This window comes from Epinephelus moara, chromosome 16 (assembly GCF_006386435.1).
Source record: "Epinephelus moara isolate mb chromosome 16, YSFRI_EMoa_1.0, whole genome shotgun sequence".
NCBI lineage: Eukaryota > Metazoa > Chordata > Actinopteri > Perciformes > Serranidae > Epinephelus > Epinephelus moara.
The window spans coordinates 12,951,752-12,976,316 of NC_065521.1; the positions used below are offsets into that span (position 1 = coordinate 12,951,752).

Sequence of the window (24,565 nt, forward strand, 5' to 3'; positions counted from 1 at the left end):
AAGTGTCTCTGCACTTTCCTTCATTGCTATTGTCAATGTATTTGTTATTTAGTATTTGCTATTTAGTGTGTCATAATTATCTGATGCTCTCAATCACCTCAATTACCAATGGTGGCCCTGGACAAAATAAGGGACAGAGGAAGTGACAAATGCAGCAACCTTTCAGTTTATATTGTTACCAGAAAACAAAGACAAAGCAGACAACTTGGCAGCAGTTCACAGATAGATTGTGGGCAGTGTTTGTTGGTGAGAATGGCACACAGCGAGCACTGCCAAGGTATTATAATGTTTGAGTCTGTGTGTCCTTGGATTTACAATGTTCTGATGGGAAACAATACATTGCTAGAGGCAACTGTGGGCATAACAGATAGAAAGGCATTCATTTGTTGGTTCTTATTGAATGGAATTGTAATTATAGGCTAAATGAATGCCAGAGTTTGTAGATTGAAATGTTGCCTTGAAAAGACAAAAAAAGAGAAAGAAAGTAGATGGCTGCTATAGAGTATGATTCTCTTGTGTTTTGCTGGTAGGAAACAGTTTAAAGAGAAGATGAAAGGCTTTGAAAAGTATTTATGTGCTGGTGTGGTCGTATAGAGTTCAGATAACAGACATTACAAGTGACCTCCAGTGCAGTATGTTTAGGAGATAGGTTTTAGAGCATTATAGCCTATGCTCTGTGTGTGTAAGACGGAGGAAGCAGGAGAGAAAAAGTAGTAGAGACACAAAAGCAAAATCTATATTGTAGGAAAGGTTTGAATGCCAAGGGGCATTAAGTAAGTCTATCACATCTACCAGTGACCATTCACGGTAAAGAACAACTTAATTTTCCTCCGTCTGTTACAGAGTTCTCCCACCATGATCCACTCTGTAAATAGTTATGCAGTTAGATTTGGCAGATGAGGTTGTGCTCTTTTAGGGGGCTCTCAAAGAACCCCAACTAATCCCACTACTTAAATTGTTTTTAAAAGAAATAGCTCTACATGAACATTAGATCTTAGAGCAGTCAACAATACTAAAACCTTTCTTGGAGGGGTAGAGGAAGCTGCAGCACCGAGCAGTGTTATTGGCTTATTCACTTTTTGGCAGAGAGTTAGACGAGAAGATACGATACCGCTCTCATGTCTGACCTTTAAATATGAAACTGCAGCCAGCAGCCGGTTAGCTTAGCTTTGCACACAAAGACTGGAAATAGGAGGAAACAGCTGTTCTGGCTCAGTCCAAAGATAACAAAACTCACCTAACAGCACCTCTAAAGCTCACAAATTTACTTGTTATATCTCATTTTATTCCATACAAACACCAAAGTGTAAAATCAGTTTCAATTTTACACAGGGTTATACAGTGGTGTCGTGGAGGGTTTACGCAGGTATATGGGGGTATACCCACCTTCTGTTCTGTCTGTTACAGTATACCCACCTATTAGCCAAACAGCTATTGGAAAATAAAGGAGAGTATACCCACTTCCTCATCAGTAACCTACTTATCTACCAAGTAGTACAACCACTTCATCATCTACCACTACACCACTGGGGTTATACTGTTTTTGTATAGAGTGCTGAGGAATGAGTTAGCATTTTAGCATTCCTGCTTCCCTCATCCCAAAGTCAGGGTTTTTTTTCAAAGAGGTGTTTGGTCTGTGGTCAACACAAGCCTAAGAGACTTTCACATTTTGTTACACGACATAAAACATATCAGTAAATAACCCCACTCGTGAATTTTGAAGCCTTTACATGTCTTAAAAAAGACGGTTGCTAACAAGTGGCTACATGAGACTAGAGAACGTCATTACGCCAAACATGGCTTCACAGCTTTGTTGCATTTACGCTTCGAAAATCATAAAAGTGGTGTTCATTTGTGAAGATTATCTTGCTGAACAAAACTTTTTGGCGAGGTAACCAGGGTGATGCTAACTTCGGTGTTGGCCAACATATAACTTTCATCCCTGCAGAACTCTATAGAGTAAACTAACAAGATGCTAATTGTAAAGTGTCAGAGGTGCTGTTATGCAGATTTTGTCATCTTCGAACTGTGGCAGGTAGGCTGTTCTGTATCTAATCGCAACTACTTGTAAATAAGACAGGGTTAGAGTTGTTGAAAGAATCTTTGGCAGAGCTAGGCTAGCAGTTCCTCCTGCTCCCGGTCTTTTTGCCAAGCTAACGTTAAAGCTAAACGAGTCAGGAGCTACAGCGTCTGACACACAGAAAGGAAATAGTCTACTTATCTTCTCATTTTCTTAAATATCAGAGTATTCTTTTAAGCCTTTTTTACTTCATGGTGGTACTTGGTAAAGTTTACATAGACTTTTAAATCCAGCCAGAAGAAACCTCAGCATCAGTTAGCACTCGTAGCATCAAATAATTTTTGTGAAATCAGACCCATTTTCAATAGTTCGCACGCTGCACCCTTCCAGCATCAAAATGTGAGTCACTGCAGACAATAACTGAAAGGTTAGCTATATAAATATTACATTCTTGAACACCAAAAAGTTATTTACTGCAAATGTTTTAATAATTACCTTTGTGTCTTGGGCTGAGTCAAAACAGCTTGCTTCAATGCAACCTTTGCACATCATTCGCTCTGGGTATGAGCCTTTACACAAAATCACTGTTTATGTATTAACTTATGCTTTAAATGCTCACTGCAACATAATTTATTAAAGTGCTCTGTTTCAGTTAAATCTGGGCTATGTTGTTTTTCCCTCTATATGCTCGTCAACAGTCATGATGCTCACATGTGTCTCTTGCTCTACATGAGCAAGTAGATAGAAAGGAAAAAAGAAAGTCTAATCCCATGGGTTCTATTCAAAGCAGTTGTTCTCAAAACCCCTTACACCCCTGGCCCTGACCTCATATTTCTCTCTCCTTTACATCTCCATCTCTACTCAAAGAAGAGCTTTCTGGTATAAAATTGAACTGTAACTACTTTTAAAGGTCTAGTGTGTGGGATTTAGTGGCATCTAGTGGTAAGGTTGCAGATTGCAACAGACTGACACTTCTTCCGTGTGCCAAGGGTGTAAACTATGGTGGCTGCTGCAAAAACACAAATAGCCCTATCTTGAGCCACTCTGGGCTACTCAAACCAATCTGCTCCATATGTGGATATTACCAGCTCATTCTGAGGTTAGGAAAACACAACAATTCTTAGTTTCAGATGATTACACACTAATGAAAACTTAGTTATGAATATTATATTCTATTTCTGGCAATATATCCCCCTAAATGCTACACACATTTAAACTGGGCTTAAATCCTTTGAATCCTAATGTTTCCAGTATGCCAATTACATTTCATTTACATTTCATTTGCATTTTTTACATTGAGAATTTTTTTTTTTTTTTAATCCTGCTGATTCACAATGTTAAATTACTTTAATATTCAGGCCCAATAATATTTTTTTAAGTGCGCCATTTTATACATTTGCAAGTAATTCAGTTGATATATTTTGTAGCCTTTAATAGATTTTGAATATTGAACATGTCGTCTGCACAATATAAATCATGGAGAATAATGGGGATGACAGACGTTCACATAATTGCTGCTGTGGAGACAAATTCAGCTTTTTAGAGAAGTGGTCATCATTTGGAGTCATTCCTAAGAAAGGGTCAGGTTTACTACCTTTTAAAGCTGGTTGGCTCCTTTGCCTTCATCTCCAAAGCTTGCAGCACAAGTCAGCACAAGTCTGCATTCAGCTGAGAAGAGCATCTGACATTGTGATTGACAACAATGACCACTTTATATTGCATTTTAAACCAAAGTTAAGAGCACTGAACAGCTGAGGGTGTTATGTCAAGCTTGCCAAGCACTATGTAGCCAGTAGTCTGTCTCATAGATAAATAAAACCCTATCATGTTATCACCAAAGAGACACTTTGTGTATCATGTATTGGTTTTCAAAGACTCTGCCATTGTCACCTCTCTCTCTTATGACTCCTTACACTGTGTTTATTTTACTCTTGTTTGGCTCATTACAGAGGAAACACAAGGGGGGACTTGCTGACCTTTTGCCCAAAATAATAACAAACGCATATCTGTTACTCTGACCCTGAGTGGGCAGTGGAGAGCATGAACTTCCTGTCCTGATAGATGAGAAAATACACGGCTACTGTAAATAAGCATACATTAGCAGGCTTGTGAGACCATGCACTCTCACAAACTGTTTGAATTTAAATCACCACAGGCATTAGCAAATTTATTTATTTCGGGGACTCTCATACATTAGGTCATAGACCTTTACTCTGAATATGTATTTGTTGTTTTCTGTAAAGTAAACAAGTTATTGTCGTTCATCAGCCCTGTCTCCTATAAATGTTGTGTATACACAGCTAACATGAAAGAGCAAATAAGTTTTTGAGGGAAATATATTAGCGTAATGAGGAAATGTTGCTAACTGCCTTAAAAAAATGTTTATATGGAGTGGATCAGCAAAAGGTTCACTGACAACATATTTAATTGGTTTTTCCTCCAGAATAGACAATCTTGCAATATAATATCCACTCACAGAAACTGCAATGTTTTGTTTTTATTATTACCTTTTTTTATTAACATTTAACCAAGATCCCAGTCTTTCCCTAAACGTACCCAAAGTACTTTTTTTCCCTAAACCTAAGACAGGAGTCTAGATGTGAACCTGGGCTTCTGGTGTCACAGTCCTGCTCTTTGTAAGTCGACCGTCTACCCCAACCACCTCCGTGCGAATTGAGCACACTACGTAATCCAGAAAGCGATTATGTCACATGATAATGAATGCAATTTGGTAATATACAAGCGTTATTTTCAAAGGAGACAGGGTTAAATACATATGCTAAACTAAGTCGCTGAATATACAAAACTTTATACTTGCTTAGCATCAGCATGTTAGCATTGTTGCTGTGTATGTGTTACCGTGCTGACATTAGCATTTAGCTCAAAACAATAACTGGCTGAAGTACAGTCTCACAGAAATGCTAGCATGGCCATAGACCATCCATCCATCCTTTTTTAACCGCTTGTCCGAGGCCGGGAACAACTCTAACAGGAGGCACCCGCAAAGGAGCAGCGGCTCTACTCTGAGCTCCCTCCGGATGTCTGAGCTCCTTACCCTATCTCTAACGCTGAGCCCAGCCACCCTTTTGAGGAAACTCATTTTGGCCGCTTGTATCTGTGACCTCATTCTTTCGGTCACTACCCAGAACTCATGACCCTAGGTGTGGTTTGGGACATAGATGGACCAGTAAATCAAAAGCTTTGCCTTTCGGCTCAGCTCTCTCTTTACCACGACGGTCTGGCACAGTGCCTGCATCACTGCAGACACTGTGCCAATCCATCTCACACTCCATTCTACCCTCACTTATGAACAAGACCCTGAGATACTTCAACTCCCTTGCTTGGGGCAGTAACTCCCTTCCACCCCAGGGGGCAATCCACCATTTTCTGGCAGAGAACCATGGCCTCAGACTTGGAGGTGCTGACTTTCGTCCGGACTGCTTCACACTTGGCTCCTCCTTCAAGAATCGTCACTTTAATGTGGTGGAGCGGTTTGCGTGTCCCCGTGATCCTGGGAGCTGTGTTGTCCAGGATTAATAGCCCCTTGTAGCATCTCCCAAGGCAAAGTGGTCCCAGGGGACCATGGCCAACCATCACTACAGCAGAATTGGATAATCGAGCAGTGCTGGGCGTGAAGCCAATGTGACATAATGGCCAAACTTTTGAATTACAGCTTCCAGGTCCTTTCTATGATGCCACTGTTGGAGAGGTCTGTAAATCAGTGGGTAATTTGAACACTTAAATAGCCAGTATCTAAATTATTATCTCCCAAAAAATATAAAATTCACCAATAGCTGAGTCCAGAGTTATTTTCCTACCGTTTCTCATAATGTGAGCGACCCAGAGACCATGCACTAGGGAAGCGCAGGGTTAAAGTGAACAATAGTGCGCTTGCTCTTTGGGCCCACGGATGAGAAAGATCCAGATAATTTTATACCCAGAAGGGGAACCACTGAGCAACTTTCACAGGAATGAACCAAGCCTGGGCTCCAATGCTGTATCCTATTCTCTTACATAAATGCTGTAGACTCTTATCCTATCTTACCTCTTATTTGTGTAATACTATAGGCTATATATAGAATACTCTGTTTATCCTAAGAACCCCAGCTTTGGAATAAGTAACTTCTCTTACTTGGCGATCAGGTATAAGAGTGTCTAATAACTGTTTTGTCCTTGTTCTTGTTCTTTTAGAAACATGTGGAGGACCCTGACACTCTCACTGATAGTTGCACTGGCACTGGGCACAGAGGTGAGTGTGATCATGTGAGTGTGTGTAGATGCCTAGCTCTCTCCTTTTCAATCTATATAAATAGCTGATTACTCTCAACGCCCTGAATGTTGACACTAAGGTTTTCACGCAGTATTGAATCTTTCCATACTCCAGTAATGTCCTACCTTTACATTACGTTTTAGCCGAGCATGTTTTACCGGCTATTTGCAAGTGTTTATCACCTCCATGTGTTTATAAAAGCCCATTTACTGTTCTCTCAGTATACCTTTTTATTTTCCAATTAAAACTTACAATGGTAATGCACAATTTTCCTCTGTCAACTGTTGCTAGTCTCTAACAAGAAAGCGTATATCAGGAGGAGACATTCATTTTTCTAACATCTCTAATATACAGTGTGTGAATTTTCACCCAGGTGTGCCAGTGTGAGGATGTGGGGTCCATGGATGCTGACGAAGAGGCAGTGTTGGAGGAGCAGGAGGAGAACTTCAGTGACATATCCACCGTACTAGGAGCGTCCCGAAACCACATCCTGGCTGCTCAGTTTGAGTGTTACCTGAAGATAATCCACGATCCGCCGTGTACAGAAGAAGGTGATAAAACTGTTAAACCTTTAAAACCTTTTTTTCTGTTCAATTTCAATTCAATCAATTTTATTTATAAAGTCCAATATCACAAATCACAATTTGCCTCACAGGGCTTTACAGCATACGACATCCCTCTGTCCTTAGGACCCTCACAGCGAATAAGGACAAACTCCCCCAAAAAAAACCTTTAACGGGGAAAAAAAACGGTAGAAACCTCAGGAAGAGCAACTGAGGAGGGATCCCTCTTCCAGGACGGACAGACGTATTAACAGTAATCCGTATGACACAATGAGACAGAAAGAGAGACAGAGAGAGAGAGAGAGACAGAGAGAGAGAGAGATGCAGGACAGACGGTAATGTTAATAGCTTACAACAACATTAATGAAAGTAATAATATTATAATTATGATTCTGGCTACTGTGGTACAATATGTTGAAAGTAAATATTAACATCTGATAGTATATGTATGTGACAATAATCACATGTGTATAATAGCAGTAGAAGTATGACTTCATTCCCAGTTCACCAGATGACAGCCATCCAGCTGGAACGTACATGTCTTTATGGTATTAACATGTGTTGTTTCTGGCGGTTGGCAGATAAACATAAGGCTACATCCACACTAATACGTTTTTGTTTTAAAATGCGTGCCCACACCACATTGGCGTTTTGGAACCCCTAAAACAGAGACCTCTGAAAATGCTTCTGATGCCGTTTTAGTTTAAAGAACTCTGGGATTGCGTTTTGCGGAAACAGAGACTTTGGGAATCTATGAGGCAGACACCCATGTTCACTTGCCAATTGGATCTTATCAGTCACAGCTTGTAAAGTCAAAACATTATAGCTACATTTACATAGCTTAAGTGATTTTGTTTTTCTTGTGTAAGTACTGCTTTCCCATTGCCATGACCTCCTCAGGCGATGGATAATGCTCCCAGTACCACTCTAGTATGTTGCCGTATTTGCTTTGTAACGACTTAATGACTCTAAGTGTTACTTTTAGTAACAGTTCCACCTCCTTGTTGGTCCAAGCAAAGAAATCTCTGGTCTTACTTTAGCCATCTCCACAGTATTCTCTGTAACTAAGCAACCAGCTACAGAGTAGACAATCACCTTCCTGTTTACACTGGCACATGCATGCACAGTGTACATATTTTTGGGTATGTTGATATGGATGGAGATTATGCTGCTTAAACGCTTGTGTTAAAACGAAGGTGTGTGTGGCCTCAGTCACAACAGTTTGCATCTGAGTTGTAGTGCTGAAGCAGTTTTAATGAAATCACTCCCTCTGCTAATTTATTCACATTCATTACAAATCCATTTAAAACAAATTACTTTTTATTGTGGTTAGATAGCCTTGCCATTAACTCTATGGACTCTATTTTAGCACCATTGTCGTGCTGGGATCCACAAAGATGTAAATAAAAAGGAGGAAAAATATTCTTGTAAGAATTAATAAATGCTTTTACTGCATCAGTAATAGATACAGTTTACTACAATAATAAAGTCATCTCAAAAGCGTATGTTAACCTAACTGATGGATTGCTTTAATTCATGGTCCCCTGATGATGACGCCTACTGACTCTGGTGATCCCTTGATTTATCTATGTGTGGAATAGCCATTCATGTAATTGCTTTGGTTGTCCTCTGACCTTTCATCTTGCACCATCATCAGGTATACATTTTCATTTGTCAAATATTTTGGTTCATGACCAAATACTGTCCTCGCATAAATGTTAACACCCTAAACTAAAATGGTGAACATTAGACCTGCTAAACATTAGCATGTTAGCACAAATGATGTCACATATGTTTATTTAAAATAGCTTATTTGGTGCATTTCTCCTCTGCTCTGCATGATGTTCAGTGAGTTTAATTTCTAATGTGCAGAGTTAGATATACTTTAGATATACACAAAGAGAGAGAGAAAGAGAGAGAGAGAGAGAGGAAGTGAGTCTGAAAGAAAGGAAACTTGCCCTTTGTCTCTTTCCCAGTATACCTTAGTTTTTCACTGCCTTTGAAATGTTATTTTGTGCTCCATTTCCCAGCATGCTGCAGTACAACCTGGTACCGTCAGGTTTCCGTCTATTGTTGACATGGGCCAGTTGCACTTAAACACATAGGTTATATAAGTGTAACGCACTGTTTATGTTGAATAGATCATTTACATAGTTCATCCTGCCAGGAAGTTGATTAAAAATTTAAGATCTCTACCTTAATGATTCTCTGTTGATATGTGAGCCACTGACAGGACAGACTCATTACACAGCTGTTATAGTTTATGTGTTGAGTGATAGCACATTACAGTAGGCTTTCTGCTACGTTGTTTCTCAAAAGGTTGTTGCAAATGTTATCCTGGCCTATTATTTCTTACATATATGAATGGTACGTACCATGGTATAATCTTGTACTTTATTGTTTTTAAAAGTTCACTGAGACAAGCACTTATACGTTTCTACAACCTTTCTAGCCCACCACCTGTTTGGGATTGTAAGGGACTGATTACATTAATATCTAAAGACTGCACGTACAGCAAGCAGTGTATCATTAGTGTCAAGTGTCATTTTAAAAGCTAATGCATACATTCCCATCTCTAATTTCCACTGTCTGCAAGCTCTGCAAGTTTAATGTCATGTTCACACTGCCCTCTGTAGGTACTTACTGTAACCGTACGTGGGACGGCTGGCTGTGCTGGGGGGATACAGCTCCAGGAACTGTCGTGCAGATGTGTCCTGGATACTTTTCTGACTTTGACCCTTCTGGTAAGGACTTAGAACACACACACATATTCACATATACAAAAAGGAACTGTTTATATTGTGCACTTTTAGCTTTAGCTTGTGTGAATTATAATGTTGTCTTCAACAGAAAAGGTCACCAAAGTGTGTAATCCTGACGGCCAGTGGTTCCACCACCCAGAGAGCAACAGAGTCTGGACAAACTACACCCAGTGTAGCTTCTACACCAAAGAAAAACGCAAGGTAAAACTCAATACAGTGAAACTGCTGTGTATTTCAGAGGTTTTCCCTCGACTCCTTTGACCAAATTAATGTCACCAAGAAAAAAAAGAGGCTTGTAGCCCTGGCTAGTGGCTACATACTCTTCAGGTATATATGTATGTTTCTTGATTTGAACTGGGACAATGCACAAAGAACATTAACCTTATATAAAACAAGAAGAGATGTCATTTACCGGGTTTTAGCAAATTGCTATCAGGTAGAGCAATGGTTTTCAAACTTTCTGTGTCCAAGGATATATCTGTGCACAATAGCTTCTATATCACGACATAAGACAACTAGAGCACTCCTCCGCCAAGCAGCTCGGATTTCCCGCCATTTTATTATTTTATCCACTTTGCTTCTACCGATCACCACCAAAATTTTATCATCTGTTCCTTGTCCCATTATCAACCTTTCCTGAAAATTTCATTAAAATCCATTCAGAACTTTTCTAGTTATTTTGCAGACAAACAGACAAACGCCGGCGAAAACATAACCTCCTTGGCGGAGGTAATAAATGTTATCATCCCTCACACTGGCTGCCAATCAGGGCTTTTGATATGTCACACACTAATAATTCCCATGAGCAAACAGTGACAAATAGGTCCCAGTGGAGTTTTTTTTTAAATTACATTAAATTAAATTACATTTTTTTAACTAGAAGTTGCCTCTTTATTAGGAAATGGGTGTGCACAACATACTGATATAGTCAATTAAAAAATGAGTTATGCTTTTTTGTATAGGCCCATTTGAATATTGCAGTAGTAATGTGTGGTTATCAAAAAATCGCATGGCACACCTGGATTTGCATCACAACACACCACTGTGCCGCGGCACACCATTTGAGAACCACTGACCTAGACTAACAAAATAGCAACACAGCACAAATTTACAAATGTATGCAAGTTTGCTCTGTGAGTATCCAACGTCTAACAGAACTAATAACAATATTGTGTTATGGGCATAAAAATAAAATGCCACACCACTGGGTGGCTGACCTAGTGGCTTGTGTCATTTTTTTTTCTGAGCTGAGTATAACGAAGTTCCTCAGGGGAAGCTTAAAGCTACAGTTAGTAACTTGTATGAAAATAGCTTTTTGTTTTTGTATTTGCTGAAACTGTCATTATATCTTGACAGTGGTATATGAGACAGATAGTCTGTGAATACTGTGAATAAAATCATGTCCCTCCTCCTACTGCCTCTTTTGGCATCTGCTAGAATCTACCACGGTGCACCGAAAACAGCCAATTGGAGCCAAGGAGTCTCTAAAGCAGCTGTCAATCATGTCTACTGCATTGACTATTTCTCACTTCAGATGTTTTCAGAAACACTGTTTAGCTGTAAAATAAGAACGTCTGTGACCTGGCTGCCATGTTGAAAACAGCTGAGTAAAAATCAAGCACCACCCACCAGCCAGACCAATTTTCTCATTTACAGCTAAACAGTGCACTGAAATACGTTTGTGAAAACATTTAAGGTAAGAAATAGGCAATGCAGTGACAGATTCCTGATTCATATTTGATCAGCACTGCCTAGTTTGACAGCAGTAATTGACATGATTTAAAGCTGCATTAGAGACCCCTCGGCTCTGATTGGTTGTTTTCGTTCACATCTGGTAAGGTCATTAGAAGCAATACGAGGAGGCAGAGGAATATGATTTTTTCACAGATTAACTGTCTCATTTTTTGTTGTATGGATAAAGTGACAGTTTCAGTAAACATGACAAAAAGTTAACTTTATAGACTGCAGCTTTAAAGATTATTCAAACATTTGAGTTCACAATTAGGTTTTTAAAATTCAGCATAATATATTTATTTATTTTTTATTTAGTCATGGATATTAAGTTAAAGTGCAGTCAGTTGCAGCATCATTTCATTAATGTTCCTGTATGACTGACTTCTTTTACAACATTGGTTATTTTGCACTAAACCCTATGGTGAGCCCTGTGAAATGATGAAATGCAAAGTGCAGCAGTGCCCCTTTTTTGCCTGGCACGATGTGGAATTGTAATCCGAACTGGCTACAGGAAACAACACCAGAAGGGTTTATGACAGACGTTGATATCTGATAGTCAAAAGTTATTTGCGCCTGGACAGCTGAGCATGACAACATAACCAAGGGTAAACTGCAGTCTTCACTCACTGACTTGTGTGTTCTGAACACTGGAGCCTGTAAACAGCAGCTAACAAGTGACATAAATACCATCAATAAAATCCACTACACTCCACTACTTTTTTGTATAAATTGGTTATTATATATGATCAGATTAGGAGATGCAAAATTACTGTTAGCGTCACAGAAAAACTCTATAACTTTGAAGCAGATCGTGAGATTTCTGCACACATTATTTCTTCCCCCCGCTTTACATCCTTGGAATTCCAACTCATCTAACATGTAGTTATGTCTCTGTGTAGTAGTGATTTAAATGCAAATCTACTGTGAATTCTCTGTCTCTATTTTTTTATGTTGGATGAATCATTTTTAATCCACCTCATGTCTACAAGTACAGTCTACACTGACTTAAACATGCAAGTCATTTAGGATTTGTTCCACTTGGTGAGTGGCGAAGCTTACAGCGCTGCACGCAGACATTTCTGTAGGAATGGTAATTGAAAACATTGTCTCAGACGGTATTCCATGAATCTCATTTTTTTGCCATGATATTTGGCCAGCACTGTGATCATTGTCTTCAGTGCATCTGACTTCATGGCCATTCAGGAAACATTTTCTTCTCTGTATTTCCCCAAAAAGCTCATATTCTCCACAGATGTGTCCTTTGCTTTTGTCAAAGAGGTGTTTGAGCTGTTGATACTGTATAGATGCAAACTATGTAAACACTGCAAGTGCTTTACTCTGCTGGTCTCGCTTGTGAACTTAAAATATGTGCATTCTTAACAATTGGAGAATTGGTGTATATTTATTATGAATAAAATTTTTTGTCCTTGCAGTTTGCCATCAGTATCTACTACCTTGCCATGTTGGGTCACGGCCTGTCTGTAGTCTCCCTGATCATTTGTCTCATCATCTTCTCCTACTTCAAGTGAGTCAAGGTTTTTTTAATGTCTGATCTGACTTAACATCGACAGTCTTCATATACCTCTCTGACTTTTTCTTTCCTATTTCAGTGTCAGTGTGTGTATGATGGCTGGAGCTGCTTGAATGTAGACCAATATAAGTAGACAATGCTGATGTTTATAACATAAAACAACTGCGCTGGATATCAGTTTTAGTGTCACATAATGCAGAGGCTTTTCCATCCCAATGAATGTAACTGTGGGAGGTAAATAATAAATAAATAATTGAAAGGAGTTCTATACATTCAGAGCATCGATAAAGCAGCAAACCTTTTTTTTCTATGTAAAGATATAGTGAAGCAATGGCGTCCTGAGCAGAGGATGAAGTCAAGTTACCTCTATGTGTGTTGTAATCTAAACTTCTCTGTTCTTTTTTGTTGTACATGGATCAGCAGTGTTTAGCACAAGTTAGTGCATCATGTCCCTGTGGGTGTATCCCACTGACTAGCCAATGGCCAACGCGCTACTGGTTCCAGTACCTGAAATTCAGTACTGGTATCTTTTTTCAGTACTTTACAATCTCTCACTGGGATGCCGACTTAGCGGCTGCTTAGCTCCATGGCTAGGGGCTCTGCAGAGCTCTGTTGCTGGTCTCAGAGCTTCTCGGCTAGCTACCATGCTTCAGCTTGTTGTCTAAACCCTAGCATTCTCACCCAGCTGCGCTCTCAGGTACCGACTTTTGGCCCCTATGGATTTAACGTGAATTGTTAACAACATGTTCTTAGAAGTACTGAGTTCAGAACCAACCCTAGCGCTCCTACAGTGCTCATACCTCTGCAACACTGAGGTGTTGTAGTGAAAACCTAAAGCCTGTCAGCACTGTTGCTGTTGTTAGCACAGTTCATGCTATTACCACCATTAGCTGCTAACTGCCGGCTCAGCCACCTCCTTGTTGAATTCTGGCACAGAATATCAGCTATAGCAATTTCAGTTTAAAAATGTTTGTAAAAACTTTTAAAAATCTAATATATCCCTACCTTCTCTCTTTCTGTTTCTCTCTTTCAGGAGTCTTAGCTGCCAGAGAATCTCCCTCCACAAGAACATGTTTCTCTCCTTCATCTTAAACTCCATTGTTACTATAATATGGCTTACGCTCACTATGGTCACTGACCAAGGCATAAACACCAGCCACCCTGTGAGCCACCAAATTTATGTTTTATTTATATTTCATCCCATTACACAAATGAATTTCATTTCACTTGGCTTATTTCCCTATGTTAAAAAATGGCCCACACGTAATTTAAAGGTGTGCTCATTATGCATTAAAGTCCATATCTTAGTACATCACTCAAACTGTGGGTGGGTCTCTGTTACGAATTATTTTCCTTATGGACAAAAATCGAATTCATCATGTCTTACCATTTCCTGTCCATCAGGTGAGCTGTAAGGTCCTGGCTACGCTGACTCAGTATACGTCCACTTCCAACTACTTCTGGATGCTGTGTGAAGGCATCTACCTCCACACACTCATCATAGTGGCAGTGTTTGTGGGGGAACAACAGCTCTTCTGGTACTACGTCCTGGGATGGGGTGAGTCAGAAGGATACGATATTTTTTGTGTTTGTGGATCTCCTCCAAGTAAGTCCTTATCACCTGGCAATCTAAAAATATATAAAAGTGGTTGGCCTCATTTGACCCACAAAATCTCCAACAATCATTCCCGCTGCCTTGGTGTGGCGTCTGAATGGGTGTGACAAAAAATCTCACAATATTTTTCCAGCGGAGCTCCCACTATGTGTTCAGCCTGGTTGAGAACCATTGTAGCTGGCATATTTTTTCCCAGCTCTCCAGCGTGACCAATATTGTCCTTCCTTTTCCCACCTCTTCTTTATGTATTCTGTACTCTCTTATTTGGATAACTGTATGGTTATATCATCCATCCATCCATCCATTTTCTAACCACTTATCCTCTTGAGGGTTGCGGGGGGCTGGAGCCTATCCCAGCTGACATTGGGCGAGAGGCAGGGTACACCCTGGACAGGTTGCCAGACTATGGCAGGGCTGACACATAGAGACAGACAACCATTCACGCTCACATTCACACCTACGGACAATTTAGAGTCACTAATTAACCTATCCCCAGTCATGCATCTTTGGACTGTGGGAGGAAGCTGGAGTACCTGGAGAAAATCCACGCTGACACGGGGAGAGCATGCAGGCTCTGCACAGAGGGGCTCCCATACCCGGGATCGAACCAGGAACCCTCTTGCTGTGAGATGACAGTGCTAACCACCACACCACCGTGCCGCCCGGTATTATATCATTTAGAGATAATTTTATTGCATGATCTAGGCTTAATAAATGATAAAAACACCTCCATGAACCCTGATTTACCTTTTCCTGGAACCTCTTTCAGATTTTTGTTAAAATAATGTCTCACTTGCAGGTATCTAAAAAACATCCTCTCTTCCCAATCCATGATCCCTCTGTAGGGCTTCTCTGAAATGTCCCCTCATGGACAAATGAATAATAGGTAGTCAAACCTTTTGAGATTCATATCTTAAATCTGCCATCGGTTCTATTTGGTGCAAAGCCTGTATCATAAACATTTCACCTCATAATTTTGGATACATCTCTTAATCTGCAGATTTTAACTATTACCTGCCAGGGCTTCAGAAAACTGCCTGTTACTGAGTCTTCTGGGATCTCCTGTTCTCCCTGTAATTTGTTGTCACTTAGTCAGGCTGTTATTGGGATTTCTTTTATCATCGTGCCTTCTATTTCCTTCCATGCTGCAGCGTATGTTGGTGAACACAGGCAGACCAAAGGTCTCAGCTGGGCTGCATAGTAGTATTCTTGTAACCAGGGAAGGCCCATTCCCCCCTTTTCTTTTCTTAATTGCAGGGTTTTAAATTTAATTCTGGCCCTTTTCCCCTGCCGCAGATATCTTGCTATTAATCTGCCCCATTCTACAAATGTTTGAGGTGGTATTTTGACTGGTAGACACTGAAAGAGATACAGCATCTGTGGGAGAATATTCATCCTGGGTTTGTTTTGGAATTAGTTGATCTTGCATTGTTTTGTACCATTCTGTGGGAAAACCATCGGTCCCGGGGGACTTCCCTCCCTTTCATTCTCCCTATTGCTAATTGAATTTCTTCTCTTGTTATTTTAGATATTAATCTTACGTTTTGTTTGTCAGTGATCTTTGGAAGATGTATCTGGGACAAAAAGGCATCAATTTGGGGGTCATCATTTGTTTGCGGTTGGGAACATAATATTTTATAGCATTTTTGGAAGCACTGTTGAATTTTCTCCAGGCTAGTTTCTATTTCATTTGTTGTGGGGTTTCTTCTTTTGTGAATAGTTCTGTCTGCTTTCTGTTTTCTTAAACTATATGTTCGGAGTTTCAATGATTTTCCCCCTGCCTCATAATATCGTTGCTTTGTAAAAAAAAAGCTTTTTTTGGATTTCCTCTGTGTTTATTTCCTCTATTTCGTTTTTTTAGTTTTGTGATATTAGATTTGGTGTCATTTTAAAACAATTTCCTTTGCCTCCATTTTATACTTGTGTCCATACGACAAATATTGAGGAATTGCAGTAATACAGTAGCCTGGAAATCCAGACCCAAATTTAGAAAGATTTAGGGTTAGGGTTGACTCACTGAGCAAATTCAATTTGTGCTCTTGTGAGAACTCTGGATTTCCAGGGTAGTAATACAGTACATTACAATTGCATTCTGTGGGCGACTAACAAGATGCTAATACCTCATTTTACATTATGAGCAGCCCAAGTGGAGGTACTGCATTATCCAGACACTGTTTTCAAAGTTAACAGTACTGTGAAGTCTTCCAACTTCAAGTGCCAAAACACTCATTTAATCATAAGTGCACCTGAATATATGTGAGCATCAGCAATTTGTGACTATAATTCACAAGAATGTAACCTTGAAACCTGAATGTATCTGTGCTTCGATAAGTGGGCTTTCACTTCAGCTCTCATCCAGGCATCCAGCTCTTATGTATTAATGATGGATTTTTTTCATGTCTCTACAGCTCACATCTTTTTTATATCTATGCATAACATGCCTGTAATGAGCATGACACATGTCCTATGTGCCACCTTCACTTTGACCTCACTTCTTTTGCTGCCGGTACAGTACCTGTAAACTTTCTAAACTTACATGAAAATGTATTTTACCCACTTTGGTTGAGTAAGTTGCTTCAAAGGAAAGTTCAGCTTTTTCAGAAACATTGTTATTCCAGACAGTCCACCCCCAAAGAACAATACAATAGGTTGTTTTTACAAGCAGCTTATTATGACTATAGACTGTGTAAAATAATGGATGTAGCTACCCACTGGTTTGTGGATTCTTGTTCTTGTTCTTGTTATAGTTTGGCATCTCAGCTGTCGCCATCTTGTTTTTTTGGAGCCAGAAATGACCATATTTGGATGAGGGGGTGGAGCTGTGAGTAAGTGAGGGATTGATCTGAATCATAGACTGTAGTGACGACTTGCAGACAGTCTATCATTCACCCTTACATATGCGTAACTACAACTTCAATTCAGTTCAATTTTATTTCTAAAGCCCAATATCACAAATCGCAATTTGCCTCAGAGGGCTTTACAGCATACAACGTCCCTCTGTCCTTAGGACCCTGGCAGCAGATAAGGAAAAACTCCCTTTAACAGGGGAAAAAAACGGTAGAAACCTCAGGAAGAGCAACTGAGGAGGGATCCCTCTTCCAGGACGGACAGACTTGCAGTAGATGTCGTACAGAACAGATCAACATGATAAGTCAAGCATTAGTAAAATTTACAGGATGACAGGCCTCAGTGTCTTTACTGTTCACAGTTATTCCTTTGCTATCAAAGAAGGTGATAACCTGTTGTTCTATTGAGTCCAAATCAGCCCTGGTGGGCTCCCAACTCGCAGTTGCAGCAGCTCTCACATATGACCTGGGTCTGGTCTCCAGCCCGCTGATAATCAGGTCATTCATGCGAGTGTAGTGTTCGAGATCTGCCACCCGAGACTCCAATACTACTGTCCTTTTGTCTTTTTCAACATTTGGTTTTTGCAGATCTTTGATCTGTCCCATCATGTCCAGTAGCAGTTTCTGTTGTGTGGCAATGTTTGAAATTTCTCTTGACATGAAGTTGAGCGACCGCTTTATGTCCTCCATCTCCTCCTCCGTAATCGTAGGTTTTTTTGGTGGCATTTTGCTTGATTGTTTCAAGCATGTGTGTATGTAATTCCAGGCAGTAGTTCGCCGGCTGATACGTCTGATGACGACAGCAAAGGCGACCAATCGCAGCATCGAGCGGCAAAAACAACACCAGAATACGGAAGAGATGCACAGGGATCAAAAACACAGCTTCCACAGAAAACTTTTATCGTAGTTTTATACAGCAAAAAACAAACAAACAAAAAAGCACACAATGCTGCGCGAGCAGGACCGATTTGTGGCATATGATTAGTATAGCTTACTCGTCAGACATACACATCTCCACACGCAGACGGGCGAGCAGTTGTGAAGCACCTACACCATCCAAGGGTTAACCTGGCGTATAGTTATGGGACACCGATCAGCAGAGCCACAAGAGCGTGTCATAATGACAAATGTCGGTTCAGCTAGTTTGCATAAAATTAAACTGGTTTAAGCTCATACACTGAACCAGACCGGTAAAACTGGAAATCAACCCAACTTCAGTATAACAAGCAACAAAGTCTGCGTAGAGAGGCTGTCAGGGTGAATGGATTGGTCAAAAAACACAGGACTTTGACTCAGGAGATTGCTGTTTGTCCCCTGTGTGAAACCAAAAGTCAGCATTGAGTTATTTTGAGTTATGTATCATCACGCTACATGCTCATGTTATGTAGATAATGTGACGACGTCCAACCATGATTCTTTTCCTAAACCTAACCTTACTAATTTAGTAAACGCTCATGTGGGTCAAATTAGGGTATGAACAAATGACATATGTGGTCATATGGGTCGGAATACTTGAAGAAAAACAATACCACTGACATGCCTGTGCGACCAATATGAAGCTACAGCCACCAGCTGGTTATCTTGGCACTAGAAACATCATGTCTGGTTTGTTTAAGCTGCACAAAAAGTGAAGAAAAAAAAAAAAAAACAATACACCTGTAAAATAACAAACTGTTTTTGCAGTTGGGATTTGTATGAATTGAAGACTATATTACATATAAGGTGTGAATTTGTGAGTCTTGGAGGTGCTGTTAGTTGGATTTAGTTACTTTTAAATAGAGCCAGGCTAGCTGTGTCCCCCGTATGCAGTCTTTATGCAAAACTAAGCTAACCATCTCTTGGTTCCAGCCTCATATTGAGCCGCAAGAAAGTGAATACAAATATTTCCCAAAATGTCAAACTAAGTTACTCAAAAATACTACATGACTAAAAGCTGTTGTCTTTACATGAAACACTTAAAGCTGATCTGTTCTATTAACATAAGAAGGTACTGTATTACTTTACACAATATGTTTTAATATTATGACGTAACAGCAGAAGCCTCTGTAGAGATTCAGGATGTCGGTCTGATATTTCTGTCTGTGTTCCTCTCTCTCTGTCCAAAGGTTTTCCTATCATTCCTGCCATCACGTATGCTGTGGCTCGTGGGCTCTACTATGACGACAAGTAAGATTTTGTTTTTCTGTTGTCACAACTGTAAAGCACAAGTCCGGATCAAGGCTAAAATGTTGCCGTATGCAGTTTACTGAAGCATATCTACAAGCTGGAGTTTCTCCTTCTCTTTCTCTCAGCTCTGTAAGATATTGATTTGTCTCATCAAGTGGTATTTGCGTGAGCCCTTTGTTTGCTGACTCTAGCACTACTGAGGATTGATTCAGGCTTTCATTAAAGAGGACCTTTGTTGCTCATTTCCAGGGTCATGGTTGTAATTTGGGTTTCTACTAGAACACGTTTACACGCTTTAATGTTTAAAAAAAAAACACTTTATTTTCCTCAAACTGTCTGTGCTGAAACACCTGTATTCACCCTCTGTGTGAAACGCTCCATTTTAGCATCTGTCTCTTTAAGTCCCCCCTTCTGTAAAAGCCCTGTCTGCTCTGATTGGTCAGAGTTTGCGGGTCTTATCTTGGCGTCTCTGCACCTCAATGCAGCTGCGAGAGTGACTATGATGGAGAAAAGCTGCACTTTCTGCAGCGGGAAATCAGCAATAAAAGCTTCTAAACCAAAATCTTCACAAGTTCCAGCGGGAATATGATCTGAAATCAGGGGAAAAAATAACAATATCAGCAACCAAGATTACGTGTTTCCCTGATGTTAGCATGTAGCTGTGTGTAGCAGTGTATGTAATAATAACACTTGCAGTAATTTGATTTAAGTAGATGACTATATAAAGAAATTTGTCACAAGCTGACATCAGCTTGTCTCGAAAGTAGAAAAGAAACAGAAACAGAGCATTCAGAACGGTCTGAAGCCTGATATTTTTGCTCTAAGGGATCACTTTTACATAGGTTTACCTCATTATTTGAAACTTTTGCCACATTTTGCCACATCCAACAGTTTAACATTATATGTGACAGAAAATATAGAAAAAGCATAACAGGTCCCCTTTAAGTCTTCCAGTTTACTTATGTCACTGTGCATGTGAAAGCTCATTGGTGGTGGAAAAGTGTAATTCAGGATTTCTTGTTTTCTGCATTTGTTTCAGGTGTTGGATCAGCTCACACACACAGCTGATCTATATTACTCATGGGCCCATTCAAGCTGCACTGCTTGTGAGTAGTCAATAAAGGCATACTTTACATACATTCAACAGCCACTTTATTAGGTACACCTGTTCAACTGCTTGTTAACGCAAATAGCTATTCAGCCAATCATGTGGCAGCAATTCAATGCATTTAGGCATGTAGACATGGTCAGGACGAACTGCTGAAGTTCAAAGTTTGAGTATCAGAGTGGAGAAGAAAGGTGATTTAAGTGACTTTGAATGTGGAATGGTTGTTGGTGCCAGACGGGCTGGTCTGAGTATTTCAGAAACTGCTGATCTACTGGGATTTTCACACACAACCATCTCTAGGGTCTAGTCTTGATTTCTGCTGCGACATTCAGATGGTAGGGTCAGAACTTGCCGTAAACAACATGAAAGCAGGGATCCATCCTGCCTTGTATCAATGGTTCAGGCTGGTGGTGGTGGTGTAATGATGTGGGGGATATTTTCTTGGCCCACTTTGGGCCCCTTAGCACCAACTGAGCATCATGTAAACACCACAGCCTACCTGAGTATTGTTGCTGACTGTGTCCATCCCTTTATGACCACAGTGTACCCATCTTCTGATGGCTACTAGCAGGATAACACACCATGTCACAAAGCTCAAATCATCTCAAACTGGTTTCTTGAACATGACAGTGAGTTCACTGTACTCCAATGGCCTCCACAGTCACCAGATCTCAATCCAATAGAGCACCTTTGGGATGTGGTGGAACGGGAGATTCTCATCATGGCCGACAAATCTGCAGCAGCTGTGTGATGCTATCATGTCAATATGGAATTAAATCTCTGAGGAATGTCTCCAGCACTTTGTTGAATCTAAGCCACCAAGAATTAAGGCAGTTCTGAAGGCAAAACGGGTCCAACCTGGTACCAGCAAGGTGTACCTAATGAAGTGGCCGGTGACTGTATACACACAGTTATTACTATTATTATAAATAGATTTTATCTTGTTAAGACGACCTACAAAACTGCTTTTATAACACTTAATAACAACAAAAGGCAGAGTGGTAGAGTACTTAGAGCTGAAACTCATAATGTAAATACTCTGTGGTATACAGTAGATGCAAATATGCAGTCAATTCAAAAACACTACCAGCAGTTATTAACCAGTTTCTCATTTACTGCCTTTATTGGCAGGTCTGTTCATCAGAAACAAAATACCAAACAGTACTGATATTAATATGCAACGGAATGTGAAAGCAGTTAAACATTTTTGACCTTAGTTTGTGGTAGTTTCATTTGATTTACTGTAATAACTTTGTAATGGTACAACAATGGGGCAACATACATATAAGTACATATAAACATATAACATCCACATTTGGGGTTGTTTTTTTTTTTTTGCTTTTAAATTATTTACCATCACTTTTGTCAGGAAAGTGAAATAAAATTTCATCGAAAAGGTAATGTGCTTTCACCATTTGAATGACAAGGGAAGGAGGTTATAGGAGGGTTATGTCCATGAGCTTGTTATTTAAAGGTGTTATGGTGCCACCATCAGGCCAGTCATTGTCATTCTTTAGATAATATGTAAAAAATGTCCCATCCCTGTAGGATTAGTCAAGTCAACTACTGAATGTCATAAATCTCTGTCTTTCCCGTCTCTTCCACTCTTATGTCATCAACCATCAATATATCCAGGTGAACTTTTTCTTCCTCCTGAACATCGTCCGGGTTCTAATCACCAAGTTAAAAGAGACCCACTGTGCTGAGTCCACAGCCTACATGAAGGCGGTCAGAGCCACCCTCATCCTCATCCCTTTGCTGGGAGTCCAGTTCATCCTCCTCCCCTGGAGGCCAGAAGGACGCATCAGCCGGGCCATCTTTGAGTTCGTCACACATATCTTCAGCCATTTCCAGGTACAGTCAACAATTAACTGCACATTAAAGTTCGAGCAAAAGGCTGTTGCTGCTGCTAGCCACAGACTCGTTCAAATGTGTTAAACAAACTCACTATAACCAATTTTACACTTATAATCTGCAAGTTTTTCCACAGGAATACATCTCTGCATATAAGATTTTACATTTTCTGTTGGTACTTGGCATGAAGGCTTTCATGGTATTAAATGTCATTAAACTCCTTCCATTTTCATTGAGCAACAACATCAAGCGAAGGACTACTTTCAACAGTTTCCACTACACTGCAAAGTATGGTAGTGTATTAGAATAAACAAGTGCTATTACTGGGCTAAGGCTTCTGATTGCCAGTTCTGAATTCACAGCAATTAAACAAAAAGATTGTGTACCTCATTTGTTCCATGTTTTTCAAATAAACCATGATGATTCATTTACATTTATTATTTACAGGATAATCTCACTGACATCTGTTCCTGTATGAATATTTAAACAACGTCCTATTGCTTTGCAGGGACTCCTGGTGGCAATTATATTCTGTTTCTGCAATGCTGAGGTACGTTAAAACCTTCACATTTCATGTTTTAATGATACTTAAAACTGTTGGGACTCAGTTATGGCCCAGATAATGAACTGAAATCTCAGTCTTACTAAACTTAACTCTAAAAAAAATGCAATCACATTAGTTTGGAAAAGAAATAGAATAAAATATTGATGACTTTATTTAAATTCTCACTTGACATTCATTGTTGACATTCAGGCCCAGACAGCGCTGAAGAGGAAGTGGGCTCAGTGGAAGTCAGCCTGGGGTAAAACCGGCTGGGGAGACACACCGATCAACAACTTTAGCTACCACAACTCCTCCTCCATTACCGAAACTAGCCGTGCCACCATCAGCATGGAGCATCCCACTGCTGCACTGTCCGAACAAAATGAAGACAGCCACTTCCTGTCCCAGGTAGAGCAGAAAGCCAACGGGCAGCAGAAGACATGCAGCAACGGGGAGGTAGACATGCTCTACAACTCGGAGACCACTAACATCTGAATGGAGAAAACAGAGTGGTGATAGTTGTGGTGCCAAACACCGACACTTACTTATGTGTAGACAGAAGGACAGAAGACTGAAAAACAGAGAGGCTGCGGGTGAGTTTTTAAAATAAAGTGTAGCTGATTGGGCAGTGTATGTAGCTCCAAATTATCTGAAAAGCACTTAAAAAGCATGTGATGTTCCACACACACACAGTACAGAGTACAGTAACAGCTCCAGTTTTTGGACTTGTATGAACTGATGAAAAAAAAGTCATTTATATCATGGTGTCATTCTGTAATGAGTCCACTTATGTGTTTCAGTTATTGTTTTTATTCTTTGCCTTGTTTTTATAATTTTCTGTTTAAATGGAGTGAGTTGCAAATCCTAAACCTGTTATTTTCATATTACAAATGCAGAGCTGCATGTTTGGTCAATCCACTGCCTTATAATGCCTCTGAATGGCTGCAATTAGATGGACATCAATAACCCATTCATGAGGCTTATCCCACTTATGATCATATTCGGGATATGGCATAACATTAGCACGGAGAAATAAGGTTATTGATATTCCTTGTATACATCCCAGTTTCTTTCAGAGAACTCCAGCTAGCATATTTAGGTTTCTCATGAAGGGAATATGGGGTTTATATGCTGAAACGCTTAAAGGGATAGTGCACCCAAAAATCAAAATTCAGCCATTATCTACTCACCCATATGGCGACGGAGGCTCAGGTGAAGTTTTAGAGTCCTCACATCCCTTGCGGAGATCGGCGGGGGGAGCGGCTAGCACACCTAATGGCTGACGGCGCCCCAGACTAACATCCAAGAACACAAAATTGAAACCACAAAATATCTCCAGCATGCTCATCTGTAGTGATCCAAGTGTCCTGAAGCCCCGACATAAAAAGTTGTTTCGAAAAACGTCATTTGAACTCTTTTAGCCTCACTGTAGCCTGTAGCTCTGACTGCTTCTCTGTGCTCCGCGCTCACGTGTGCGCAGTCAGGGTGATCGGTGATGCATCACCGATCTCTAAAGAGCAGCAGTCTTGTCAGTACTGATGTCCAGATTCTC

General features: G+C 40.1%; 1 protein-coding gene across 1 annotated transcript in view; it reads left to right on the forward strand.

Annotated features, from left to right (window-relative positions):
* Nucleotides 1-24,205, forward strand: part of calcrl2 (calcitonin receptor-like 2) — a 37,524-nt gene extending 13,319 nt beyond the window's left edge. The window contains exons 2-13 of the mRNA XM_050064415.1: nt 6,212-6,269; nt 6,664-6,841; nt 9,490-9,597; nt 9,704-9,816; nt 12,783-12,874; nt 13,914-14,043; nt 14,285-14,438; nt 19,447-19,507; nt 20,547-20,613; nt 22,251-22,469; nt 22,978-23,019; nt 23,224-24,205. Coding sequence (XP_049920372.1) covers nt 6,212-6,269; nt 6,664-6,841; nt 9,490-9,597; nt 9,704-9,816; nt 12,783-12,874; nt 13,914-14,043; nt 14,285-14,438; nt 19,447-19,507; nt 20,547-20,613; nt 22,251-22,469; nt 22,978-23,019; nt 23,224-23,508 — 1,507 coding nt within the window. The 3' untranslated portion in view covers nt 23,509-24,205. The remainder of the gene's footprint in view (nt 1-6,211; nt 6,270-6,663; nt 6,842-9,489; nt 9,598-9,703; nt 9,817-12,782; nt 12,875-13,913; nt 14,044-14,284; nt 14,439-19,446; nt 19,508-20,546; nt 20,614-22,250; nt 22,470-22,977; nt 23,020-23,223) is intronic.
* Nucleotides 24,206-24,565: the final 360 nt, after the last annotated feature.